Consider the following 24,550-nt stretch of genomic DNA (forward strand, 5'->3'; position numbering starts at 1 on the left):
TTAAAGCTTGTTCATATGCTGTTTATAAACGCACCTAATTTTCTTTTCTGCTTTTCCTGTCATCCATATTTTGCTACTAAAAACTGATATACTCCGAAAAGATTTGTTTAAGAATATCTTTCTTATTCTTAGATCCACATTTGAACTGATAGAATATTTCTTTCATGCAAGCTCTCCTTGCTTGTACCGATTTAATTTTTGTTACTATCATATTTAACCGATCGTTCGTAATTTTACTCCCTAAATAGCAAAACTCTGTAATTATTGCTATATTTTTGTCGTCTGTCTGAATATTTAATTTTATCGTTATTTTTCTTTCTATCACATTTAATTAATTTTTTGGTTTATTTATTTTTTTTTTTTTTTTTTATATTCAATTTCGTTGATAAACTTGAAAACTATTTGTCTTTTCTATCTATGTTGGTCATATAATGAAAATTTGTTGTTGACTATTTATTTCTTATTACAAAAATTGAAGAGGAGTTGCTGTAATTGGACTTACACCTATAGTTAATGGAGAGAAAAAGTAAATAACTGAACGCAATTTTCCTAGCTTGAAGTTAGCCAACTTTATTTAAGCCTTAAGACAGCTTACTTCTTAAGAAGCTTGGTGATAAATGGTCGTATTATTATTTGAAGAAAAAATTTTATCCTTTTTACCTATAACTTGTTTTATTTGTTTGTTTATTTTAAAAAGATTGTCGTGCTTCGGCCACGTACGTTTTTTATTTTTTTCAAATATTGAAAAATTTTGTGATTTTAAAATATCATTTCGTTGAACTTAAAGCTACGTTAATAATATTTCTAACGATATTTGAATGGATTTTGTATTATGTTTACGGAACGAGAAAAAAAAAGTAATGGAATTGTTAGTATAAGTAGGAAACATGCTGTAGATAGAACATCTTGAGCTCTTGTATAAAGGGACACCGTAGGTTGGAAATCTTGTCACGTACGCTTGACACCACTAATGGTGATAAGATTCCCTTTTCCTCAACCTCCTCCTACTATACCTACTCAACACCCGACAGCCGCTGTCACAGGACACTCCCAAAATTGCTAAACAATATCCGGGACTCTCATTAGGGTCCGGGAACCCCCGTCGGAAAATGTCGTTGTATATTTCTCCGCGTCTCATCATCGCTTTCCCTTCGTTCGTTCACCCCTTCACCTACTCCTTATCAGCCTTATACGCTCGACACGGAGATGATGTTCGGTCGGTCAGTAATCTTTTCATAAATTGACAAGATTGTAATCTAACCTAACGTTTAGCGAAGTTATAACGTCGCTTCATTTCACAAACTAATATCGTCACTGTAGTCTTATATTAACTTTGTAAACACTATTTAGTATAACATTTTGTAGTTTTCTTTTCAATAATACATTTATTGTCTATTAATATCATTAAGAATTTTCATTTCCGATTGAAAAAAATAACAATAATTTCTTAACATTTTCATACAGGAATCGATTAAAGGACATAGATTTCTTAGATTTATCTATTAGTAAAGAAGTGGGAAAAAAAGTTATAAAGATGCTTTTACCCTCTGTATAATTTCAATTCTTTCTTTTTGTTTTGTCATTTTGCTGGTTCTACGATAAATTTACTCGAAGAAGATCTAAATTAAATTAATTTTTATAAAAGTTTGCAGTTATTTTGTTGGTTTTTCTTTTACTAATATTTAAGTTTCTACTCGCCTTACCAAACAGATATCGAATGAAATATTTCATAAGAGGATCAATTTTTTTTTCGATTACCAAATTGATTCAAATTTGCAGAGAAAGAAAAATTTAGCAATTCAACAAACTGTAATATGATATTTGTCGCTTTTATCAATTTTTATAATGTTCTTTCATTTTTTAAATCTTGTTCCCTTCCGAATTCTGTAAGCATTTCAGTACTTTTTTATCTTCACTTTTTTTTATCTTCTCCAATTTTTCCTTTTTTATCAATACTTCAACTGAAGATAGTATCTACTTAAGATGTTTTCCCAACTTAGGTAGTTTCCTTTTCTTTATTATCTTCATGAAACTTTGCTTATCTCTAATTTTATAAGTTCTTTCTCATTTTTCCTGTTCATTTTACTTCTTTCCATTTTTTTTAACCAAATTTCAGAAATTAAGTATGCATCTTTTTCCTTCTTTCTGACAGTCTTCTTCTTCAGTTCAATTGGGATCCTTGTTACTGTCAGCAGTCCTTTCACATATTTTGTTTCTAATATAATCTTTACAGCTTCTGTCCCAAGTCAACAAATTTATCAGCAGTTCTTTCTTTCCAGCTATTTATTAAAGAAATCCATTCTATTACCAATTCATCCATCCCTTTTTTCTACATTTATTTTCATTCTAACATTTTTCCCGTATTGTGTAATACTTTCCATTATTAATAACATTTTCTCCTGTTGATTTAACCAACACTGCTTAGCCATTTGCTTACTTTTAATTTCCTGGCATTATAACTCTAGAGCTGTGCTGCAAGAAGGAAAGTATGATAAAGCAGTAAAAAAATAAATGGAGTTATTTATATTTTTGGGATCATTTTTGAAAATGTATTATAAACTGGTACGAATAATGCACTTAGATCTAGTGTACCGTTTTTAAGTAAATTTCGAATTTTTGTAACTTTTCTATGTTTTATTCAACATACGCATTTTATTCAAAATTAAATTCTTTACAAGTTCGTTTAAAAGTTTTATATGTTTATTATCCATATAACAAAGTTATTGCATGTCTAACTTAATAAACAGAGTTTTTTCTCCCAATTTATTGTTTTTTACCCCAGATTTCTCAAAAACTACTGCAGATACGGTTCTGCGACCTGTTTTATTCAATTTTTCAGGTCAAAACCATCACTAAATCTGCACTTTAATTTATATCCTAAAAATTTCATTACGACCTCATTTCATCGGAGTAGCTGAAATCTGAGCGAAATCTTTCATTAACCGTAAATCGCAAACGAAGCATTTTAGGACATTATATGAACTTTTTCCATTATTTTCATGAGTAGAATAGGTTATGAAAGTCCTGGGAGAACTTCTCGATACGTTCTGTATATAATGTCATAGTTTTAAACATATTTTTCGAGCGGAATATTTTTATTAAAAAGTTTAATGGTAATTTTGATATGGAAAAGTGTGCTATCGCTAAATAGTTTAAAAATCGGTGTATGGTTTTTAAATTAACCGGTTCATTTTATAAACATTATTTATTATCAGTTCTTCATTATCTTAAATATTATTGAACTTTAATCGGGATTAAACATTTTTAGAGAGATTTAGTAACATTAAAAATCAGTGGAATTTTATGAGTAATCTAGAGTAAAATGTAATTTTTTTTTAAATTATTTCTGAAACGATGTAATAGTCAAAATTTCATAATTGCCATTTAATATGATGACTAATCAACACCATTATAACTCGCATTCTTTCTATCGTTATATAGCATCTCTGTTTTTGTTATCAGGACACTGTACTGCACACAGAATCTCTAAAGACTAATAAATCCAATGATTAATCTTCACAATCATCACATATTCTTTCCCAGCTCTAGGGATCAACTCATTTGCTCTAATGACATCACGTTTACTGATCCAATTTCTGCGACGTTTCATTTTCATTCTTTTTCATTGGTTTCATTATCGTCTTGGTCACTCAAGACTCCCTTTCTTAATAATTTATATCAGAAATATTTTTTCTTATAACATTTTTTTCTTCCGTATAAAATAAACAGTTTTTTGTTTATTATTTTTAAAATTTTAGATTCATCATCTACTACTTTTAAAATAAAAACAGAGAATGTTTTTTTTGACAGCTGCTTACTTAAATTTTACTTTTTTATGTTTAAGCGCTTAAATTAACACCCACCTATCACATTGATTATGTATGTATGTACGTATGTTAGATGTATATCCAAGTTGTGACCTGGCTTTATGTGAGATTCCAGTCACTACTACTGTAATTGAAATAAAAATTCTCAAGGATAATAATCATCCCTAGCCAAACATATTAGAAATCAAATTGTTGATATTAATACCCTAATACAATGATATAAATAAGCTCAGAAAATATGAAGGGATTATTTCGTCCTTTATTTAGAACCGTTATATGTTCATGACAGCGACTGGCTATGTAATTATTATCGTTACGCTTAATAAAAGGAACAATTATTAGCATCACTTGTATCTTAGATGATTTAGAATATGAATGCTTGATTTTTTACTAGTCTAAGAAAAGAGGTTTAAGGATCTAGGGTATGAAAATTAACGATAAAAATAATTGTACGGACTATAGAGTAAAATTACTGTAATACTAAAAAAAAATTATTAAATAATTTTTAAGTGCGTGTAATTTTATTTCTTTTTGGTTCTCGTTGAATTATGGTAAACTGCTTAGGTGAGGTTAGTGTAGATTAGACGAAGTTAAAAAAACCCACCGGGTTGGTCTAATGGTTAACGCGTCTTCCCTAATCAGCTGATTTGGAAGTCGAGAGTTACAGCGTTCAAGTCCTAGTAAAGCCAATTTTTTTTACACGGATTTGAATACTAGATCGTGGATACCGGTGTTCTTTGGTGGTTGGATTTCAATTAACCACACATCTCAGGAATGGTCGAACTGAGAATGTACAAGACTACACTTCATTTACACTCATACATATCATCCTCATTCATCATCTGAAGAATTATCTAAACGGTAGTTACCGGAGGCTAAACAGGAAAAAGAAAAAGACGAAGTTAAAAAAGTTTTCTTTACATCTAGAAACTTTTTTTTTATTCGAGCATTTTAGTAAGTACAGTATATAAATATTTATGATTTTTATAAAAAATTTATTTTGAATATTTTTGGACTACGACATCATCAAATGGTCAAAAAAAGAGACAAATCAAAGAGGTTGATATCAAGTAATAAACGTTGGATATACTACTGTATATATCGAAAGGTATATCTTTTTAGGATAAAGATTTTTATCCACCCATGATGTGTTCAATAATTGTTAGGAATTTCGCCACTGACTACAAAGGTCCGAAGTTATAGCAGTGACTTTTGATAATGTGCTTACTCTGGCTGATTGTTTTGACAATTCCTCGGGAAAGTTATCGATTAACAAATACTTAGGTTTCAGCAAATAAACTAATTTTATTTAACCGTCAACGTATGAAGAGGATCTTCCATAATTATTCTTTGACTATTATCTATCTAATATTTCATTCAAAGGCCGTAATTCTTGAGGTTTAGCGAAGTCAGACCAATTATCTTTTCATGAGCCTCGTATTCCTGAACCCTAAGGTTCTCCATATGTCTATGTTTTTACTTTCAGATAAACCCAGTTTTCCTTCTTCCTATTTTTCTGCTAGGTAGGTGTAAAACGTTCACCAGAATTAAGGTTGATGTATGCGATATTTAATAAAAGTAATTCATAGTCCTTATACATCAATCTTCAACTCCGAAGTTGCAAACGTATTATTATTGTTAACTAGCATATCTGATTCGCTAAACATTATTTCTAAATTACTTTATAAAAGAAAAATTTGAAAAAAGTAATTATACACTCCTATATTAAAAACGCTATGTTATATTAATTATTATCAAATTTTGATTTTTTAAAAATTAGCGTAGATGTTTAAGATATTCATAGAATAACAACCCGCTCTGTATGATTTGTATTGCGTATGCATTATAATTCCCGGAATTTAATTCAATATGAATTATTATGAAAGTTAAATTAGTTTTTAATGAAATTATTTGTCCAGTATTACTTCATTTATTTATCAAAGAAACTTTGTTGGTAATTGTAAAGAGAGACGTTTTGTAAATAGTTAATATTATAAGTGAAAATTGTAATATTTGATGTGTTTATCTTTTAGTTATTTATATTTTTAATGTATAAATAATTATAAAAGACATCATATATCTGTTATAATTTTGATAAATTTTTTAGTATTTAATTAATGTTACTAGTTTATTTTTAAAAAAGATTTTTTTATGTAAATAGCAAGACATTTGAGTAAAGAATATAAACGTGATAACGATCTGTTACACGTGTGTTTCAGTACAGATATCGGAGTTTTAAAGTTATGTAATGTTTAGTAAGTTTTACTTAAATTGATAAATTACACATAAAATGAAGAGCAACTCAAACAGTTTTTCTTATAAGTGTTCAACGTGAACACCATTCATCGCACGGTACACATCCAGCCGACAGGAGAGTTCATCCCATACTTTAATCAGCAAGTCTAGAGTAATTGATGTGATAGCTCCTTCAGTCCGGTCCCTCAAGTCGGGTAGTCAGCTGGTAACTGTGGCACATACACTTGACTCTTTATAGACCCCCAAAAATATATCGCACGAGGTCAGATCGGGTGAACGTGAAGGCCACGTTAAACAAGCCCTGTTGTCTGGTCCCCCAATAACGTACAGCGTTGTCAGTGAGGAGGCGCACCATTTTGTTGCCAAATAAAGTTCTGCGGTTCGTATTGCAGTTGAAGAGAAAGCCATAAATAGAGCACATCAAGATAGTTCATTCCTGACAAAGAACGAACCGCGTAAACTTGCCGTCGAGATACGGCGCAAAAAAACATTCAGTTTTGCGGAGTCTCGTTCACACTACAAAATTTCGTGAGGATTTTCTGATCCCCAGACACGCACATTATGACTGTTTACTTTTCCATTAACATGAAATGTCGATTCGTCACTGACTGAATACGACACAAAAAAAATATTCATCGTCAAGGTGAACTTCATTTGCGAAGCTAATACGCAAACATAATCTACAGGCATTAGTTCTTGTATCAGCAGTAAACGATATGGATGCAGTTGTTAGAGTTTCCTTAAAACCCTCCACACAGACGTCACTGGAATTGCTAATTCACGACTAGCCTTCTTAACGGATTTCCTTGGACTTCGCACAGACTTTCTTATACGTTCAACAATGTCTTCGATACTCGAGGAAAAAATGAAATAAATCCCGATGGGGCTTTTCAAAACGAAACTTATTTTATGCAGTTCAAGGCAAAAATCATGTCCAGATGAAGTTTTTGTTTATTTTCATGTCTTGACTCAGTCCTTAAGTTGGCCAACATCTATCGGGACAGCAGCATATATATTTTTAACGTTATTTTTAAGCTGTTCTATTGCTTAATTTATAGCTCCTATAAATTTTCACTTTATCTAAATTTTCGTCTTTATAAATCCTTTTTAAAGCTCATTTAAGATACAAAAGTCGAATTTATCCTTGTTCAAAATCAATTGAAATAAAACTTTTCGATCGAAATTATTAAGAAACTAATGCAACATTTTTTGTAACAAATGGTAAATTACAATCCTACTTAGGTATCCCGTATGTGAACGACGAAATTTATCTTATATACCTACGTTTTAAGGATAATTTAAATCGTAACCTATATTGATTAATTATCAACCTAGACTTAACTGATCAACCAACAATCGTATAGGAAGATTTAAACGACATCGGATTAGAGATATCATAAAACTTGTTTAGTTAAAATAAGCTAAATTAATTAACGGTTTATCCCCGTTGAAGTACTGTCGCTAGGGAGCGATCTCCTCAAAGGCTTTTCAAACAATTTTTATTTATAATTTATCTATATTTTAATTTCACAGTTGTGAATAAAGTAGATGTTATATATTCGTGCTGTCAGATTACATACAAAATATTTTTATATGAAAACATAACCAAATAAAAAAGTTTCAACTGAAATTTAGAAAAACAGAATTTATTGTAAATTTTTTTAATGTTAGCAGGATAGTTTTTTTTTAAATTACAGCAATTATGATAAACAGAGGTTCACAGTTTTAAATTAAAATTTGGTCCAAAAGTTTTTAACACCTGTCTTATACAAATTATATAATATTAAACTAATTAATTTTGAAGAAATATTTAGTGAACGCTTATACATGCACGATTACCTTTTAGTAGATATGATGAACGGAACGTAACTGTACATATTCTGTTAACAGTGATCAACTTATTATATTTAATACGTGACATGTAAAATAAAAAGATAATTTTGCATTCAGTTGAAGCAACATGAAAAATTACTTCTTTTTTCTTTTATTTAACGAGATATAAAATTATTTTCACTTTATTTAATAATATTGGTCGTATGCCTAAAAAAAGAGAAAAAAGTACAATAATTTTAATATAACGATAATATAATGAAATGTAAAATTTACGTAGCTGTAAATCACGAGGAATTGAAAATACGTTTAGAAAGGTACAAGGAAAATGATGTTTCCTGTCGGATAATGATGATAATTATGTTTTTCGGCTGTGTCTAAGGTGTAAGGTAAGGGAATTGGGGTTGATATTCATCGGTGAAAGTTAGGGGTTGGTATAGAAATGTGGGAATTAGCATTCTGAGATCGTGCTTCGCTTCTAAACTTGTGCTATCTGCTAAAGAGCGCAACAGCTGAAGCGTCTCACGGTTTTATGAAGGTATATATACATAACCTCAAACCATATTTCTATTCTCTAAGGTAATATAAAACGTTATTCTACGTTTAGTTTTTTCTTTATCAGTAATAATGATTCAATTTCTTGATAGTAAGTTACTTCAAGTAAGTAATAAAAAGGATTACTTATCGGCCCTAGAATTATTTCATAAAAAAAAAGATAAAGAAGGGATCATGATAATAATTGGTCGTATTTTTATCAGAAATGCCCATTGATTGGCTAAAGTGTTCCTTTAAGTTCGTATTAATCTGTTCTCCAGTGGCTCCCTTATCCTTATATTTCTGGAAAAAGTATATCTTTTTTGGAATACTTTTAAACTAGTCAATGAAAAATCGTTGATCAGTAAAATTGGATAAAAATGCCTTAACATCTTCTGTAGACTGTAAACTGGATTGATGTCGGCTTAGAACAACATTGTTTATTTAGTATTGGAGTTCTTTCAAGATATATTGTCCTTTTTGCCACACATCAATTCTCCATTATCTTTTCTTTCTCAATTTAGGTTGGTTCTGTAATATAGGATAGTCCTGGCCAATTACATTCTGAATATCCTAATACATGTAAAGTGAATAATGAGTAATTAAAAATAATTTGAAATAAAAAAAAAAAAAAAATTACAAAAATATATGATTACCTATAAAAAATTATTTTTTAAAAAAGCTTTTATTTAACTAATATTAATATTAACATTAATAAAAAAGGAAACAAATTAGAAAAGCAATCCTCTAAAAAGTAAAAAATAAGAATTAAATCAAATTGAGAATTTTAAACAAAAAAATATAATATATTAACAAATATAAAAATGCACTGAAAAGTAAAAAAATAAATTATATAAATATCTAATAAATAAAAAATAAATATAATAATTATTAAATTTTAAATTTAAAATTAATGAAAATATTTAGTTAAATAAAAGCGTGGCGCAGTTTTTATAATTTATTTAAAACAACACAACATTTATTTTTACAACAATTAATCTTCATTTACATTTTCTATAACGACGCGAGGAGGCGGAAAGGTCTGCTGGAACCTCTCCAGTTGAGACTGACTAGCTACAAGTAACAATCTGGGAAAATGCACCCACTCGCTTTCTTTATACGTGTTCTCACATAGTTGAAGTTCATCTTCGAATTCTGCTTGTAATCTAAGCCAAACTGAACGCACTCTTTCCGCTAAAAGTTTCATTTTAATTAATTATGAATTTTTATTTAATGAATTCATAATTACGATTACAATTATAATAATGATAATAATTAATAATTTTTTCAGATTACTTTGTGCAAGATTTCTAAATTTAATTTTTATTTTTGATCTTATTAACCCTTAAAGGTCATCTCGGTGCAAATTTGAACCATTAAAGAATTAAAACTTGAGTTATTTTATTACAGATAAATAAAGTATATGCATATACTAAAACAACTGCATTAAACAAAAAATCTATTTTAAAATACAGCAAATGTCTATAAATACTTATTCGAAGACATTGTTATAAAAACTGCGTCACGCTTTAATTTAATTAAATGTTTTCATTACTTTTAAATTTAAAATTTAATAATTATTACATTTATTTATTGGTTATTTATTAGATATTTATATAATTTATTTTTTACTTTTCAGTGCATTTTTATATTTGTTAATATATATATTTTTTTTTTTTTAATTCTCAATTTGATTTAATTCTTATTTTTTACTTTTTAGAGGGTTTTTCTAATTTAGCGGGTTTTCTAAATTTTCTAATTCCTTTTTTTATTAATGTTAATGAGACGAACCTCGCTGCAGAACATGCACTTAGTTAAATAAAAACTTTTTTAAAAAATAATTTTTTATATGTAATCAAATATATTTTTGTAATTTTTTTTTGTTTTTTTGTATTTTTTTATTTTTTACTCTTTAGTCTTAATGAACAATTAACTTTTTACATCCAAAAAAACTATTCTTAATAATATTTATATCTGAATATTATTGTTTGTTCAAGTTTGTTTGTTTATTAAGACTAAAAAGTAAAAATATTTATTTTTACACATCTAAGTTACATACGTGTACCAAATTTCAATCATTTTCATACGATAGTTCATGAGAAATGAAAATTTTCAACTAAATGCATGAATTTAGTGTAGGGGTAGCGCGTGGGGGTGGGGGTGGGTCATATCCAAATTCTAACACCGTAGTATTGTATTGTCGTCGATGTTACATACGTGTACCAATTTTCATTGATTTTCATTCGATAGATCAAAATATATAGCAGTTGCAAGATTTGATTATATCTAAAGCAAGTTAAATAAAAGCTTATAAAAACAATTAATTTTGTACATTTTATTTCGTTAATTTTTTTCAAAAATAAAGTAAGAGTACCTATCAAATAATAACAGATAGATAAAAGGGAATGATTTAAAATAATCTTTTTTTCTTTAAATCATAATTCAACTTTAATATTTAGTTTACAAAAATGAATTCGCAAGGAATTCATAAAGTATTTCCGATATTTGTACTGATTAAACTATTCATCAAAAGCTAAAATGAAATAAGCTTTTATTTCTACTAAAAGATACCGCTTCACTAAAAGCCCAAAATAGATTTTAATAAATTTACTTTTCTTTAAATTTCGACTTTTTCAAGTCGTCTGCAAACTAAAAACCGAACAACTCACAACTAATTAGTCTTATTTTTATTATAAATTTTGGTTGGACTAAAAAAAACAATGTTGCCCGGTGGGAAAATAAAATTTTCCCACAAGGAAACACAAAAGCGCGAACCCCGGATTTTCCTTTAAACGATAAGAAAAGGAATACAGGATTATGTATTATTTTTTTTGTTTTCCAACAATTTTGTTTTATTTTCGTTTGAAAATAATTTGTATTTTAAAATTACATCAGGCTATATGTCGTTGTTATTATATATTGCAATAATAATCCATTACTTAGCAAAGATAATAGTATATTTAGATACTATAATTGTTTCATTAAAAGGAAGTCTACTTGTTACCTGGAAAAATTTTAAGACGGGACGATCATAGAAACTTTCTAAGATATAAAAGGTAATTCAAAAAAGATTTCACAACTTTAAAAGCATATAAAAATTTGTTCAGATAATCTACAGGTTCGGTTGAGGTTTCATTCGTAGAAAAACACATCAAATTTGTCACCCAACATTCTCTTTGATTCGATATGGCTTCCATTTGTAATGCGACATATATCCCTTCTAAGTTGATTTCATTCCAGACTATAGCCAATGAGTCGGGCGTTACCTCTGCAATTGCGGCGTTAATACGAAGTCTTAGGCAGACAGAGGTGGTACGTAAACCTCATCTTTATTGAAACTCCGTAAGAAAAAATCTAGCGGGGTCAAATCTGGGCAGCGAGTGGCCATGCAGTTGGACATTCACGACCAATCCACCGACCTGGGAATCGAGTATGAAGAAAATCTCGGACTTCTGGGCGGTAATGAAGTGATGCTCCGTCTTGCTTATAATAATGGCGTCCATCTTGATCATCATTATCTAACTGAGGAATTAGAAAATTCTGAAGCACATCCAGATAAACAAATACCATTTACGGTTGTCTCCTGAAAGAAGAACGGGCTGTACAGTCTTTCTTTGCTTAGTGCACAAAAAACGTTGGACTCAGCGCTATCACGAATGTGCTGTACTATAAAGTTTCATGAAGATTTTCGTTACCCCGGTTCGGCAGTTATGGATGTTCACCTTGCCGCTGATGTGAAACGTTGACTCATCACTAAAAATTATATTGTCTAAAAATGTATCGTCGTCTGCAATTCTATCCATCATTTCCACACAAAACTACAGTTGAACAACTTTCTCGTTATCTGTAATGTGTTGAACCGCAGTTAGTTTGTACGGCTTCAAGTGGAATCGTTTACGCAATGCGCGTCAAACAGTCGTTTATGAAATGCCATTCTCACGTGACGTTCGTCGAGTTGATTTCTTCGGACTACGTGCAGAGTTTTCACCGAGTAGTTCAGCGAAGGTTTGGTACCAAGAGTAAGTGTATGCCTAATAGGAGGCTTCCTACCGTACTCTCCAAAACAAAACATTACATATCTCCGAAACAAACATTACCGTACTCTCCGTAATTAAAAATTACGTTAAACTGCAGTTGCTGACTGCAACTCCAAAACACAGCGAGCACGTTCTGCACCAGTAAATTTATCAATCATTAACAGCACTGGTGGCCGAATTCAGTACTAATGAACGAAGTGAGGCAAAACTTGATTTGTTTTGCTATTAAATGAGACCTCAACCGAATCTGTAAGTTACCTAAATAAATGTTTATATGCTTTTAAAGTTGTGAAGACCTTTTTGATCACCCAGTATATATAAATCAAAATCTGTATATTTGGTAATTCGTTAGGCTTGAACATAAATTTTTAAAACTCGAATTATAACGTTGTTGATTATATGTGAGAAGTATGATATTAAATAATTTGTAATTTATCCAGGTCCATTAGTTTTAATGAATAATGCTTCAAAATTTGAAACAATATATTTGTGAATTTGATGAGTTATATAATCAGTTAAATTAAAATTTATTTAGAAAATATATCCTTTTTATCTGAAACACCGGAAATGAAGTGTTTGAAAACAGATGCAAAATTTAACTGGCTAAATTTTTACATATACTTTTTCTATGAAAATGTGATAATGTTTATCTTCAAACAAGACTGTACATAATTATTATTCCAGTGTTAAATCTATCTTGTGAAATGTATATTTTTCTCTTCTGACATAAAAATACTAGGGATGCTGTTAATATTGTCCTGATAGTTTTTTCATTACTTCGTTGTTATTGAAAGTCATTACAAGTTATTTTGCGCATAGAATGACATAAAGTATATTGTAAGATTTATCACAAATTGATATATTTATGTAAAATGCTAATACAGTTTTTAACAAAAAAAAAGATATATTTAACAGTTTCAGACGAATTATTACAAAACGGGATCCAGAATATTTTGCTTTTAAACAAAAAAAAAAAAAAAAAATACAAAAAAGATAATAATAATACTGAAATAAGTTGACCCTTGAGAATGATGAACACTTTTCTGATGGAAGGTTAAAAAAAAAACGGATTGGTACCGGAAAGCATTTCGCAGTCACTCACGTCTCTCACTCATTCGTTTCCACCGGAAACTAGCGCTTTAAAATTACTTTTATATCCCCCCCTTCTCTTCTTTCTCCTCTGCTCTCTTCTATTACTCTTTCAACGTCCGTCTATTATCTCAACAAAAAAAAAAAAATGGAAAAATGCCATATTCGACCGTTTTATACTTTTTTGTCCACTACTCTTGTATTATTACAATACCAATCTCGTTTTATTCCTCCAAAAAAATTCTAACTTCCATTTTAAAGTTTTTTATGACTAAACCCCCAAGCATTGACTTACTTTACCTTACATTTTTTTTCAATATAACTCCTCTTCTAATTTTAATCAATCGATTACCGGTTTGTCTTAAGGTAGCCTACTGAATACGTAAATTTAAACATTTTAATGAGGGACTCATGATTTGTGTATTGTTTTAACCTCTATGTGATCAATATTCAGTTCCCTGCAAATTAACGAAGTGAGACGTCTAGTTCTGGTAGAGGTTATAATATTTAAATTCCACACATACCACACCTTATTATAACAGTATTTTTACGCTAAGTTAATACTATTTATTGCTATTAAGAATACATTCTTGTTTAATTAACAAGATTTTTCTTAATGTAAAAAAACTACTATTGTAAATTACCACTGAAATCTATTGATTAAAAAGTCTGATGTGAACATCACATGAGTTCCTTGTACGCCTATTAAATTACATATACACATTTTTTGCTGCACTTCATTTAAGCTTATTTCATTTGAAAGTGAGATACGATCCTCCAATTCTTAATAAAGTGAACAGTTACACAATTGCTGAAACTAGAGAACGTGTACACAGATGAAGATCAGAATTATATCAAACCAAAGAGCGATTAAATGACTGGTAACGAAAAACAAATAAACGAAATGATGATCAATTCCGACTTAGAGAGAATATTGTCCGACAATATCAGAGAAGTAATGAACAGAGGAGTAATATATGATGAAATTTTATTGTAAAATTATCATTTCATTATATGTTTAAATAAACAAAAAAAAATCGGTATTCTTTTATTTTCTCTGCTCCCCTCCTCCAAGGTCACCTTCCAAGAATTTTTTTCCTACGTTTACTATGTTAAGTGGAAAAAAACTAAAAAAAAAACCCACAAAAAATGTACAAAATTTACCTAACATTTCTTTTTTGGAAGTGTGGATGAGTGAATTATGATGAAATTTTATTGTAATATTATTACTAAAAGTTTATTATTTTAATATTATTAATGAACTAAGAATATCATCCACTTTTTATAATATTAAAATTTATCCACCTTTATATTTAATATTATTAAAAGTTTAAATAGACTAAAAGGTTTTGAAGAATTCAAAAAAATCAACATTTTTAAACTCTGATCGGCTCTCCCATCCATAATATTACCCCTAAAGTATTTTTTTTTTTTGGATTGCTTGCATTAATACTATGCCTAAGAAGTCATTAAAAAAAATCGCTTTAAAAACATGCAATAAATAAAAAGATAGCAATGTTCGATTTTTGGTGAAGGTGGAATTTTAGGGCAAAATTCTCTTAAAAATGATACGTTAAAGACGCACGTATATATAGAGCTTAATATTAAGTGAAAGTATGGTTGAAAAAGTTTGAGAAAATAAACCCAAAAACCTATTTAGCCCCCCTGGATATATGGAGCTCAAAATTTTACCAACAAATTGTCCCATATAAATTTCATAAAAATTGGTTTATCCAGTCATAAGTTATTAACCTTCAAACACGCCTACACACATATATTCGTACGTACGTACGAACATTATTCCCCCCCTTTTTTGTCTTTTGAGGTTTCTGGGTCATGAAACGTCGAGAAATGCAAAAAAAACCCATACCTTCAATTCTGATTGATTACCATACTTTCCTTCTCGCAGCATAGTTCTCTAGAGCTATGATGCTAGGAACGGAAAAATGTTAAATCTGTCTGCTTACAGTTGGTTATTGTTATAAATAAATAAATAATGAAAGAATGGTCATTGTTTGTGGATCTTTAAACTGTACAATAATTAAAATATGATTTTTAACATTTGATGATTAAAGTAGCCCTTTTATTTGATTTACATTTTTTCTTTTCATTTTAACCCCAAAAAAAGTTATACATGGGTAATCTTCAAGTTATGTTATCACATAAATTTTATATTTGAAAAGGAGAGAAAAAAAAGACCAGCTACTAAACGAGGCCGTCAAATTTACAAATTAGTAGATAAATTCCATTTAATTTAAAATAGTTATTTTACTTTGAATATTGTATTTTACAGTAGTATACTGAAGATCGTGTACATATAAAAAAAAAATAAAGATACTATTATAAATTAGAAAGAGATAAAAAAACATTAAAAGAGAATGGTAGAGAAGTGATATTAAATCTGAATGAATGAATGAACATATACAATTCTGTGGTGCGGAAAGAGTAAAGATAATTTTATTCAATGGAGAAAAAGCAGTTTAAATAACTAAAATTACATTTTGCGGCCGGTCTCTGTGGTAACGTAACAACAAATTCTTAGGTGAGACACCCCGCCTTGATTATATCAAAGACAATTAATTCTGGGTAAACAAAGCCATTGTGACCCTCCTCCGTTCCGTCGCTGCTCTTACATCTAATGTTGTAAACATTCGTATTTTTATTCTCTTATTATTACCATCCTGTTATTTTATCTCTTACTTTTCTATCAGCGAAATAAGAGCGCACAGAAATACTAAATATACGTGTTTGCGCGTGCATAGACATACACACAGGCAAGTGCGCGCGCGAAAATTTACTATCAAGCTGAGTATGCCGTAACTTTTAAGTTGGTCTGCAACTTTTATACAGACGTATCAGTAATTATTATCAATTTTATTCTTTTTTTATCTACCAATCAGATTCGATTGGTTTAATTTTTCGTATATCTCGTTTCTTAAACTAAAAAGAAATTTATGTTGATCAGTTAACTCATTATTAAATTAATCATAGAATTATTATTATTTTTAACCGACTTCAAAAAAAGGAGGAGGTATCAATTCGACTGTTTTTTTATTTAGTTTTTGTTTATGTATGTTACGCAATATCTCTAACGTTAGTGAACGGGTTTTGATAATTTTTTTTTTTTTTAATGGAAAGTGTATACTTCCGGATAGGTTCCATATAAATTTTAACCAAATCCGATGATAAATCTCAGGTAAAATAAGAAAAAACCGAACGGCTCGACACCCTTAACCGCTGAGCCCTCGCATCAGTACCGTATTTCTCTGTTCCCTGTACGACTATGGTATTAACAGTCTATATTATCGTTGTTTAATCTCCGTGTAAATATTCATGGCATTTCTTTCTCTAATTTTCTTTCTTAAATACTCATTCCTTTTTTTATTGGCTACTTTCCTCTAAACTCCATATAAATATTAAACCTACATTTAATATTTATATAAAATGGTGAAAAAGTGTATTAACCCTAATTGCAAAATTATAATATAAATATTTGTATTTATATGATGCAATAATAAATTCTAATTTTTCAATACTAATAAATACTCATATAACAAGCTCCCAACCGACATCACCCTGTATGAAGCGAGTTAAATATTATAATTTTGTAATAAATAATATTCTATAGTTATTATAAACACTTTTTTTAAGCGGCATTCAGAAATCTTGTCCAGATGTCTACTCGCAAAAATGAAACCTATGAATTAAACAGATTATGAAACCTCATCATTTCTGTCACAGCTTTCTCATCATCTGATCTATTAAATAACTTGTTTGGGTCCACATAAGACAAGACGATGGCCTTCTAAAGTTTTAACTCGACTAAGAGCGACGTAAATCTGCCCTTTAGCCAAATTTTTCTTGCCGAGGTCTATCACTGCCCTGTCAAGAGTTGCACCCTGCAGTTTGTGAACAGTTACAGCCCAGCTTAATATTAGAGGTAGCATTCTGCGCTCGATATCACCGTATCCATTTGTCACTTGGAATGTTGTACAAACTGGGGAAATGGTTACGCAAACATCTTTCATTCTAAGACCAATAGTCTCTTCATCAGATTTTATGAGTACAGCTTCCGGTAACTCTCCTTCTTCGTATATCAAGCCGAGGCGGTGAGAACGTTGCTCTTGCATTTCGTTTCACAAACGTTTGTGTATTAAACTGACACGATTAGCATGACTATCTAGACTTTCATTCCGTAAGAATCGACTGTTGTACTTTCTCATTTGTGAGAGTCTACATTCTCGTTGTTGAAAAGTCTTTGCGGAAATATTCAAGGTATTTCTTTCTCTACATTTCCTTAAACGATAATTCCTTTCTTGATAACTTTCTTTTAAACGTCGCTATCTCATTTGAGCAGCGCGTTTATTAGGCCTACCCATATTCTAATTAAATAATAATATATATATATAATAGTTTTAATATATTTATTTATATAGTTAAACAAAAACAAAAAACCTATAACCTGTGAGGTATGATTATACCTGTGAGGTATAATCCTGAGACGCTCTCTCTTATACGCTGTTGAGATCCCATTTTACTAGTGGGAATCCCGTTTAGCCGCCTAGCAATCGGTTGAGGTACTAAATTTACGTAATTTTGTGTTGTTAAATTTGTGTTGGTTGGCACTGATTTAAAAAATAGTTATTTGTTGTAAATACTTTTACTTTAGTTAATAAATAAAAATATTATTTTTTGTAAATTTTTAGTACTATTATTTTTTGAAGTCGGTTTTTATTTTTATTTTTTATAAATTATTTTACTGCATTACTGGATCTGCTAGTATAAAATAAATGTAAATCCATAGGTAAGTTAGAAGTTTTAATTATCATTATACCTGATTAATGTTTTTTTGGGGGATATTAAGTTATGATATCACAGTCAATAGATTTTATTGTTCAATAATATATTGTTTTAATAGCATTTTCTATAAAATGGATAGTTATATAAGGTCTATTAGTTTGATATTAATTAATGTTTCGGTAAAGGTTTATTTATTTATTTTTCTTATAGATATAATGAAAAAATCACTTTAGTTTAATTAAATATCCCTGATTCAAATTTCTATAAATTATATTCAATCTTATTTACTAATAATATCAATTTGTTTTTCCAAAATAAATCTATCTGGAGTCACTTCTAAGTTTATAATTTAAAGTTGGTCTAAATTTACTAATATGCTTCTTAATTACGTATAAAATATATGCGATTTAAATATGTTGTTGAATGAAAACTACTAGACCTATTATGTGAATTTACGAGGGTGAGTAAAAAATTATCTACACTTTTCGTACTACAATTTATTTACACAAAGGAAGGTGTTCAACATGTAGATCATTTTTCTACATAGTCAACTACCTTGTCAATGCACTTGATCCAGCGGTCCACAAGCTTACGTATTTTTTCCAAGGATAAGATTTTCTGTTGGTCGAGAAACCACTTTTGCACCTATTCCAGTAAGTCTAAGTATGTGGAAAATCGGTGAACTCCCAAAGCATCCTTGAGCGGCCCAAACAAATGAATGTCGGAGGGAGGAGCAAGATCTGGGCTTAGGGAGAGTGTTCCAGTACCTCTAAATTCAATTTGTTGATGGTTTGAACGGTCTGGCGAGGAGTGTGCGGGCGAGCGTTTTCATGCAACAACAACAACAACTACAACACTTTCTTCGACAATAGACTTTACGGAAACCGAGCTCTACGTGGATGATTTGATGGGCAGAATCATGACTAACGTTCAAAGAAGACGCTACTTCATCGATGGTAACTCGCTTATTGGTCAGAACAATCTCCCGAGCTTGCTGAATCTTGTCGTCCGTGGTGAAGGTTGCGGACGTCCGTCTCCTTCGTGCATCACGCTCGTCTGGGCACTTTTAAATTTCTCGGTCCACAACAAAACACTTTTACGTGATAAAGCGCTGTCGCCGTATTGTGATAAATTTCAGCCTTTTTCCCACGCTGCGACCAGAGAAATGACGCAATAAGTTTCAAATATCGCACAAATGACCAAAATTGTACCAACTCCAAGCACCCATGCACAGAAGGCAGCATGATAACTTTGAAGGTGTGTTATGGCGAAAGTTTAGTTAACTTTTGACTCCCTCTCGTATTTATTATTCAAATTAAATACAATAGTATATTTTCAATTTTGGTTTTATATGTTAATATCAAAACAATTTAATTATATATTGATTAAAATAAAAGCTTTTGATAATAATTTCTTTAAATTAGTTGTTATTAAATAGCTCTCTAAGAGTGAATTAAGATAATTTTAATAAAATTTTATAACAGCGATTTGTTTGTCTAAATCGAGTTTTGAGTCTTGTATTTTATCATTTCAATGTTAAGAACAACTTAGAAATAAGATAAATCAACCAGGTTTATGAAGCGAGTCGGTATTGACTGAGTTTATTTTTTGCTGGCTCACAATTTTTCTCATTTTAACATAAATTGTTGGTAAATGGCCATTGTTGTGTTTAAGTTACTGAAAACCATACAGATTAGATTATTTGTTGTATATATTTTCGGTAGATCCATCATCTCTAGTAGATACAAAAAAAGACGAAAAAACAACAAATTTTATACAATTATAAAAAGAAAATTTAGGAACGTATTAGATCTACGATCTTAATTTTTCATTACAGTAGTACGTATCCGTATTGGATGTTTGTTATAATTTTTTATTCGTATTTAATTTCACCAAGTTCTAATTTATACGGTACGTAATGGCATATTAATATGAAAGGGTGTACATATTGACATTGATAAGTGTTTATATACACGCGCTTTTGTGAATGATAAGAAAACGTTGTTTACATGGCGTGTATATAATGGCTAAAATGAATGAAAGGAATTTGTTAGAATGTGGACTACATTACGTAATTCTCTGCAATTTGAAATGATGTTTCACAGCTCTGTTGGGTCGGATTGAAACTGATGTTATATTGTATAGAAGGCTATGAACGTATAACACAAGGTAAAGCTAATCGTAAAGCAAGATGTGTATGAGATTGCTACCGTTCGGTTAGATAGATAGTGCGACGCTTTATAACGTAAGAGAAGTGTGAAGTGGAAAGTGTGAACACAACAGATGAGAGGAGAAGGCGGGAAAGTCCGTTGCCTACCGCGTTGCTGTTACCGCACCACCGCCGCGTTATCTCTCGGTGGGAGAGCGGACATGTCCCTATTGAATAGTTAATTTCCATTCGGATGCCCGCCAACAGCCCAGCATATTATAATACAGACTATCTCCTTGTATTATTCAAGACACCAGGTAGTCACATTGTCGTCGACAGGCACAATAAATTGTTAAATTCTCCTACCAACATCTCCTTCACCATTTCTCTACCGTTATTACTACTGCCGTAGAAACCCTTCCCCACCATCTTGAAACCCGTTACATCTTCTCTCATACCCCACATCCAACTATATTTACTTATTATTCATCTCTTGTCAACATAATTGTACTGCAACCAAGATCTAACCGTAGCCTACCCAACCTAACCTAACCTAATTGCATCGTACCGCAATTTAACGACCTTATCATAATGCAATAGCACTGGGAAACCTCATAGTAGCATTATGCTAGGGAAATATACATTATTCTCATGTATTATATTTTAATATTGGTTAATTTTGTTTATCTTAATACTTTGTATAAAATATTGATGAAGACCATACAATTCTGTTATTAAGAGAGAAAAAGATGAAATTTATTCATAAAGATCTGAATGTTTGAATTTTCATTTTGGTTAAAAACTCCAGCATTTCTAAACCAGCATAAAAGATTTTTAACATGCTTGTTCAACTGTACTATTTCCAGCATTTTATTACTCTCACACTTTTTACCCTCCATCAACTATAAAGCATAAAAGTTAGTATTAGTAAAATAATTTTTATTTTTTTTTTTTAAAAACCTTTTATAGGATTGTACTTGAGTGAAAAATCAAACTTAAAAAAAATTTATTTAGTTCAGTTTTCATCAAAACTATTGTTAATTTAGAACTTAACGTTTTATAACCTACAAGGGTGGTTTGAAAAGCCCATGCAAAAATAGAAACCAATTATTTTTTTGAGATAAACTCTTGTTATTTCTCATCGTAGTCTCCTTTTAAGCTTAGACATTTCATTCAATGCTGCTCCAGTTTGTTGATCCCTTCCAAATAATAGAATTGTTCCAACTCTACAAAATAGGCATTTGTTCCTGCTATCACCTCCTCATTTGAATAACATCTCCTTCATGCCAGCCAATTTTTCTTGTTGGGGAACAAACAGTAGTCCAAAGGAGCTAAATCTGCAGAGTAGGGTGCTTTTAGAATGAGTTTAATCCTTGTCCATCAATTTTGCAGCCACAACTGCAGAGCAATGAGCAGGTGATGAAAAAGTACTTTTTTTTTAACCAATCATGGATATTTTTCTTGCAGCTCAATTTTCAAGTGGACCAATACCGATGCATAGGTTTAACCTGTAATTGTTGAACCTTTTTCTTAACGGTTGATGAGGATTATCCCTTGTGAATTCCAAAAGACAGTCACCTTAATCTTATCGGCCAAAGGGACACTCTTTGCCTTCTTTGGTGCAGACTCCCCACTAGCAATCTATTGTTTGGATTACTTGGTGTCAGGTGTATAGTGGCGTGCCCATATTTCATCTAAAATGATGAAACAATGCTTAAAATGTTGTGGATTTTGCTGAAACAGCTCAAACCCCTCATGTAATACTTCACACAATTTCATTTTTGGTCAACTGTGAGCAATCACAGCTCCATCTTGCAGATAGCTTTTTCATGTTCAAGTGTTGATGCAAAACATTATGCACCCTTTCAGTCAAAATGTACACCTTCACTCTTCTATCATCCAACCCCATATCCTGAATGTTATCAATCATTTCTCTTTTTTCTGAATCTTATCAATGGCCTCAACAGGCCACCCAGAACATTCAGTGTCACTTGTGCTCATATGACCACTTCAAAAATTTTGAAACTACTTAAAAAACTGTTCTAATCGAAGGTACAGATTCACCATAATATTTATTAGGTTTTTCTTTAGTATTGTGAAACAATTTTCCCTTCATAAAGTAATATTTAATCAACATGTGAAACTCTCTTTCATCAATTTTTTTAGAAATCTCTCAACTTTCTTGATTCAAACGGACGCCAAATACAGAGGAATTAACTGATCAGGTCGAAACTTTGTGTGTGTCCTTTCAAAAGATGCTAACTGAATATCCCCTCAATACACACCTATGGTACCAGTTCTCAGACTTTGCATGGCCTTTTCAAACCTCATATATTCCAATAAATAACCATAATATTTTTTTCTGTAAAAATGTGTGATTTTAGAATTTTTGAAAATTCTCTGTATATGAAATTGAATTCAAGTAATTTCATAAAGGTACTGTAAAAAAAATTAAAATACATAAAATGTATTTCAGAATACATTAATCAATATATTAATTAATACATTAATTAATAATATAATAATATAATACATTAATTAATACATTAATTGTTTATTAAACAAAAAATTAACTGGAAAATGTTTTTTGTACATTCTAACAACTTTAATTGTTTGTTTATTAAATAAGTTTATTTATTTAATAATATATAAGATGTTTATTTAAGTTATTTATTCAATAATATAATCTTATATTATGTTTTTATTTTTTACAGAAGGAAATAAATGTCCAACTCCTGGATGTATGGGTGAGGGACACGTTACTGGACTTTATTCACATCACAGAAGGTATGTTAATTAAAAATATGGTTAATGTATATCATTTATTAAAATTAAAACAAGTCAGGTCGTGTATAATAGTTGTGCACTCGGATTCTCTTACTATCCAGTAATCAGATCTTTTGATTTAAAAAAAAATTAGTTTCATGTACAGTAGATATAGAATAAATTTAAAAAAGCAACCTAAACTGAGAAATCATACCATGTTTGAAAAAATTTTTACATTAATTTATATTAATATAAACATTCTGAATATTTTTGTCAAATGTATAAATAGATGAGTGTTGAAAATAACTTTCCAAGAAAATATAAGTTACATATATGTATCATCTAATAAAAGCTCTTTTAAAAAGATCAATTACATATGACTGTAGGTTAAACTAATAACTGATATGAGTGGAGACAATCATTTTTAAATCAGAAATATCAGAAGTACAACTACAAAGTTGTAAACATATCAAAAAAAGTTATCAGGAAACAACTATACTGCAATAAATTAGCTGGCAGTTAAAACTTTATAGTATTTTATTATTTTTAAAAAATTCTTTAAACATCAATGATTTTTGGTGCTCCACTTGCTGTCTCTTTGAATTGATTTAACTCTATAATACAGTTCTTTCATTAATGTGGGACTGGTTAGTTTATGTCCTCCATGAATTTAAATGGTAGTATTAAGCAACCCATTGGTATGGTCAAATGGTAAAATCATCACAAATCAACTGTTTAACAGCTGATTTTCAAAGTTAAAGTTTCTGAAGTTCAAATCCTTGATATGGAAAGTTGCTTTTATATGGCTTTAAGTATTAGATAGTGGATATTGGTGTACTTTGATAGTTGAAGTTAATTAATCGCTCATCTCAGAAATGGTTGACCTGAGTCTGTACAAGAATACACCTCATTTACATATTGTATATATCATCCTCAACTCATTTAACCAAGGGTTACTAACTGTACACAAGTTTAACAGATTGCAACATACACAGAAATAGAAAATAAAAAAATAGAATATTAAGAAACTAATATTACTGATAACACTCCACTGAACTTCATGGTCTATTGGTAACAAAATTGCTTCTTTTAGCAAAGATGGAACATTCATAAATCTTATGTATACTCGTATATAAAAATGAATGTTTGTTTGTTATGTATACTCGTATATAAAAATGAATGTTTGTTTGTTTGTCTTGTATGTGTTCCTATACCATTCATCTGATTGTGATGAAATTTTGGTGAGTTATTGTGCACATGCC

The 24,550-nt window shown here is 30.0% G+C and overlaps 1 protein-coding gene across 1 annotated transcript in view; it reads left to right on the forward strand.

Moving 5' to 3' along the window:
• The window catches only part of LOC142322948 (uncharacterized), a 224,878-nt gene that overhangs the window by 122,261 nt on the left and 78,067 nt on the right, over nt 1-24,550 (forward strand). Inside the window, exon 5 of the mRNA XM_075362041.1 lies at nt 23,237-23,309. Coding sequence (XP_075218156.1) covers nt 23,237-23,309 — 73 coding nt within the window. The remainder of the gene's footprint in view (nt 1-23,236; nt 23,310-24,550) is intronic.

This window comes from Lycorma delicatula, chromosome 4 (assembly GCF_047948215.1).
Source record: "Lycorma delicatula isolate Av1 chromosome 4, ASM4794821v1, whole genome shotgun sequence".
In the NCBI taxonomy this organism is placed as follows: Eukaryota; Metazoa; Arthropoda; class Insecta; order Hemiptera; family Fulgoridae; genus Lycorma; species Lycorma delicatula.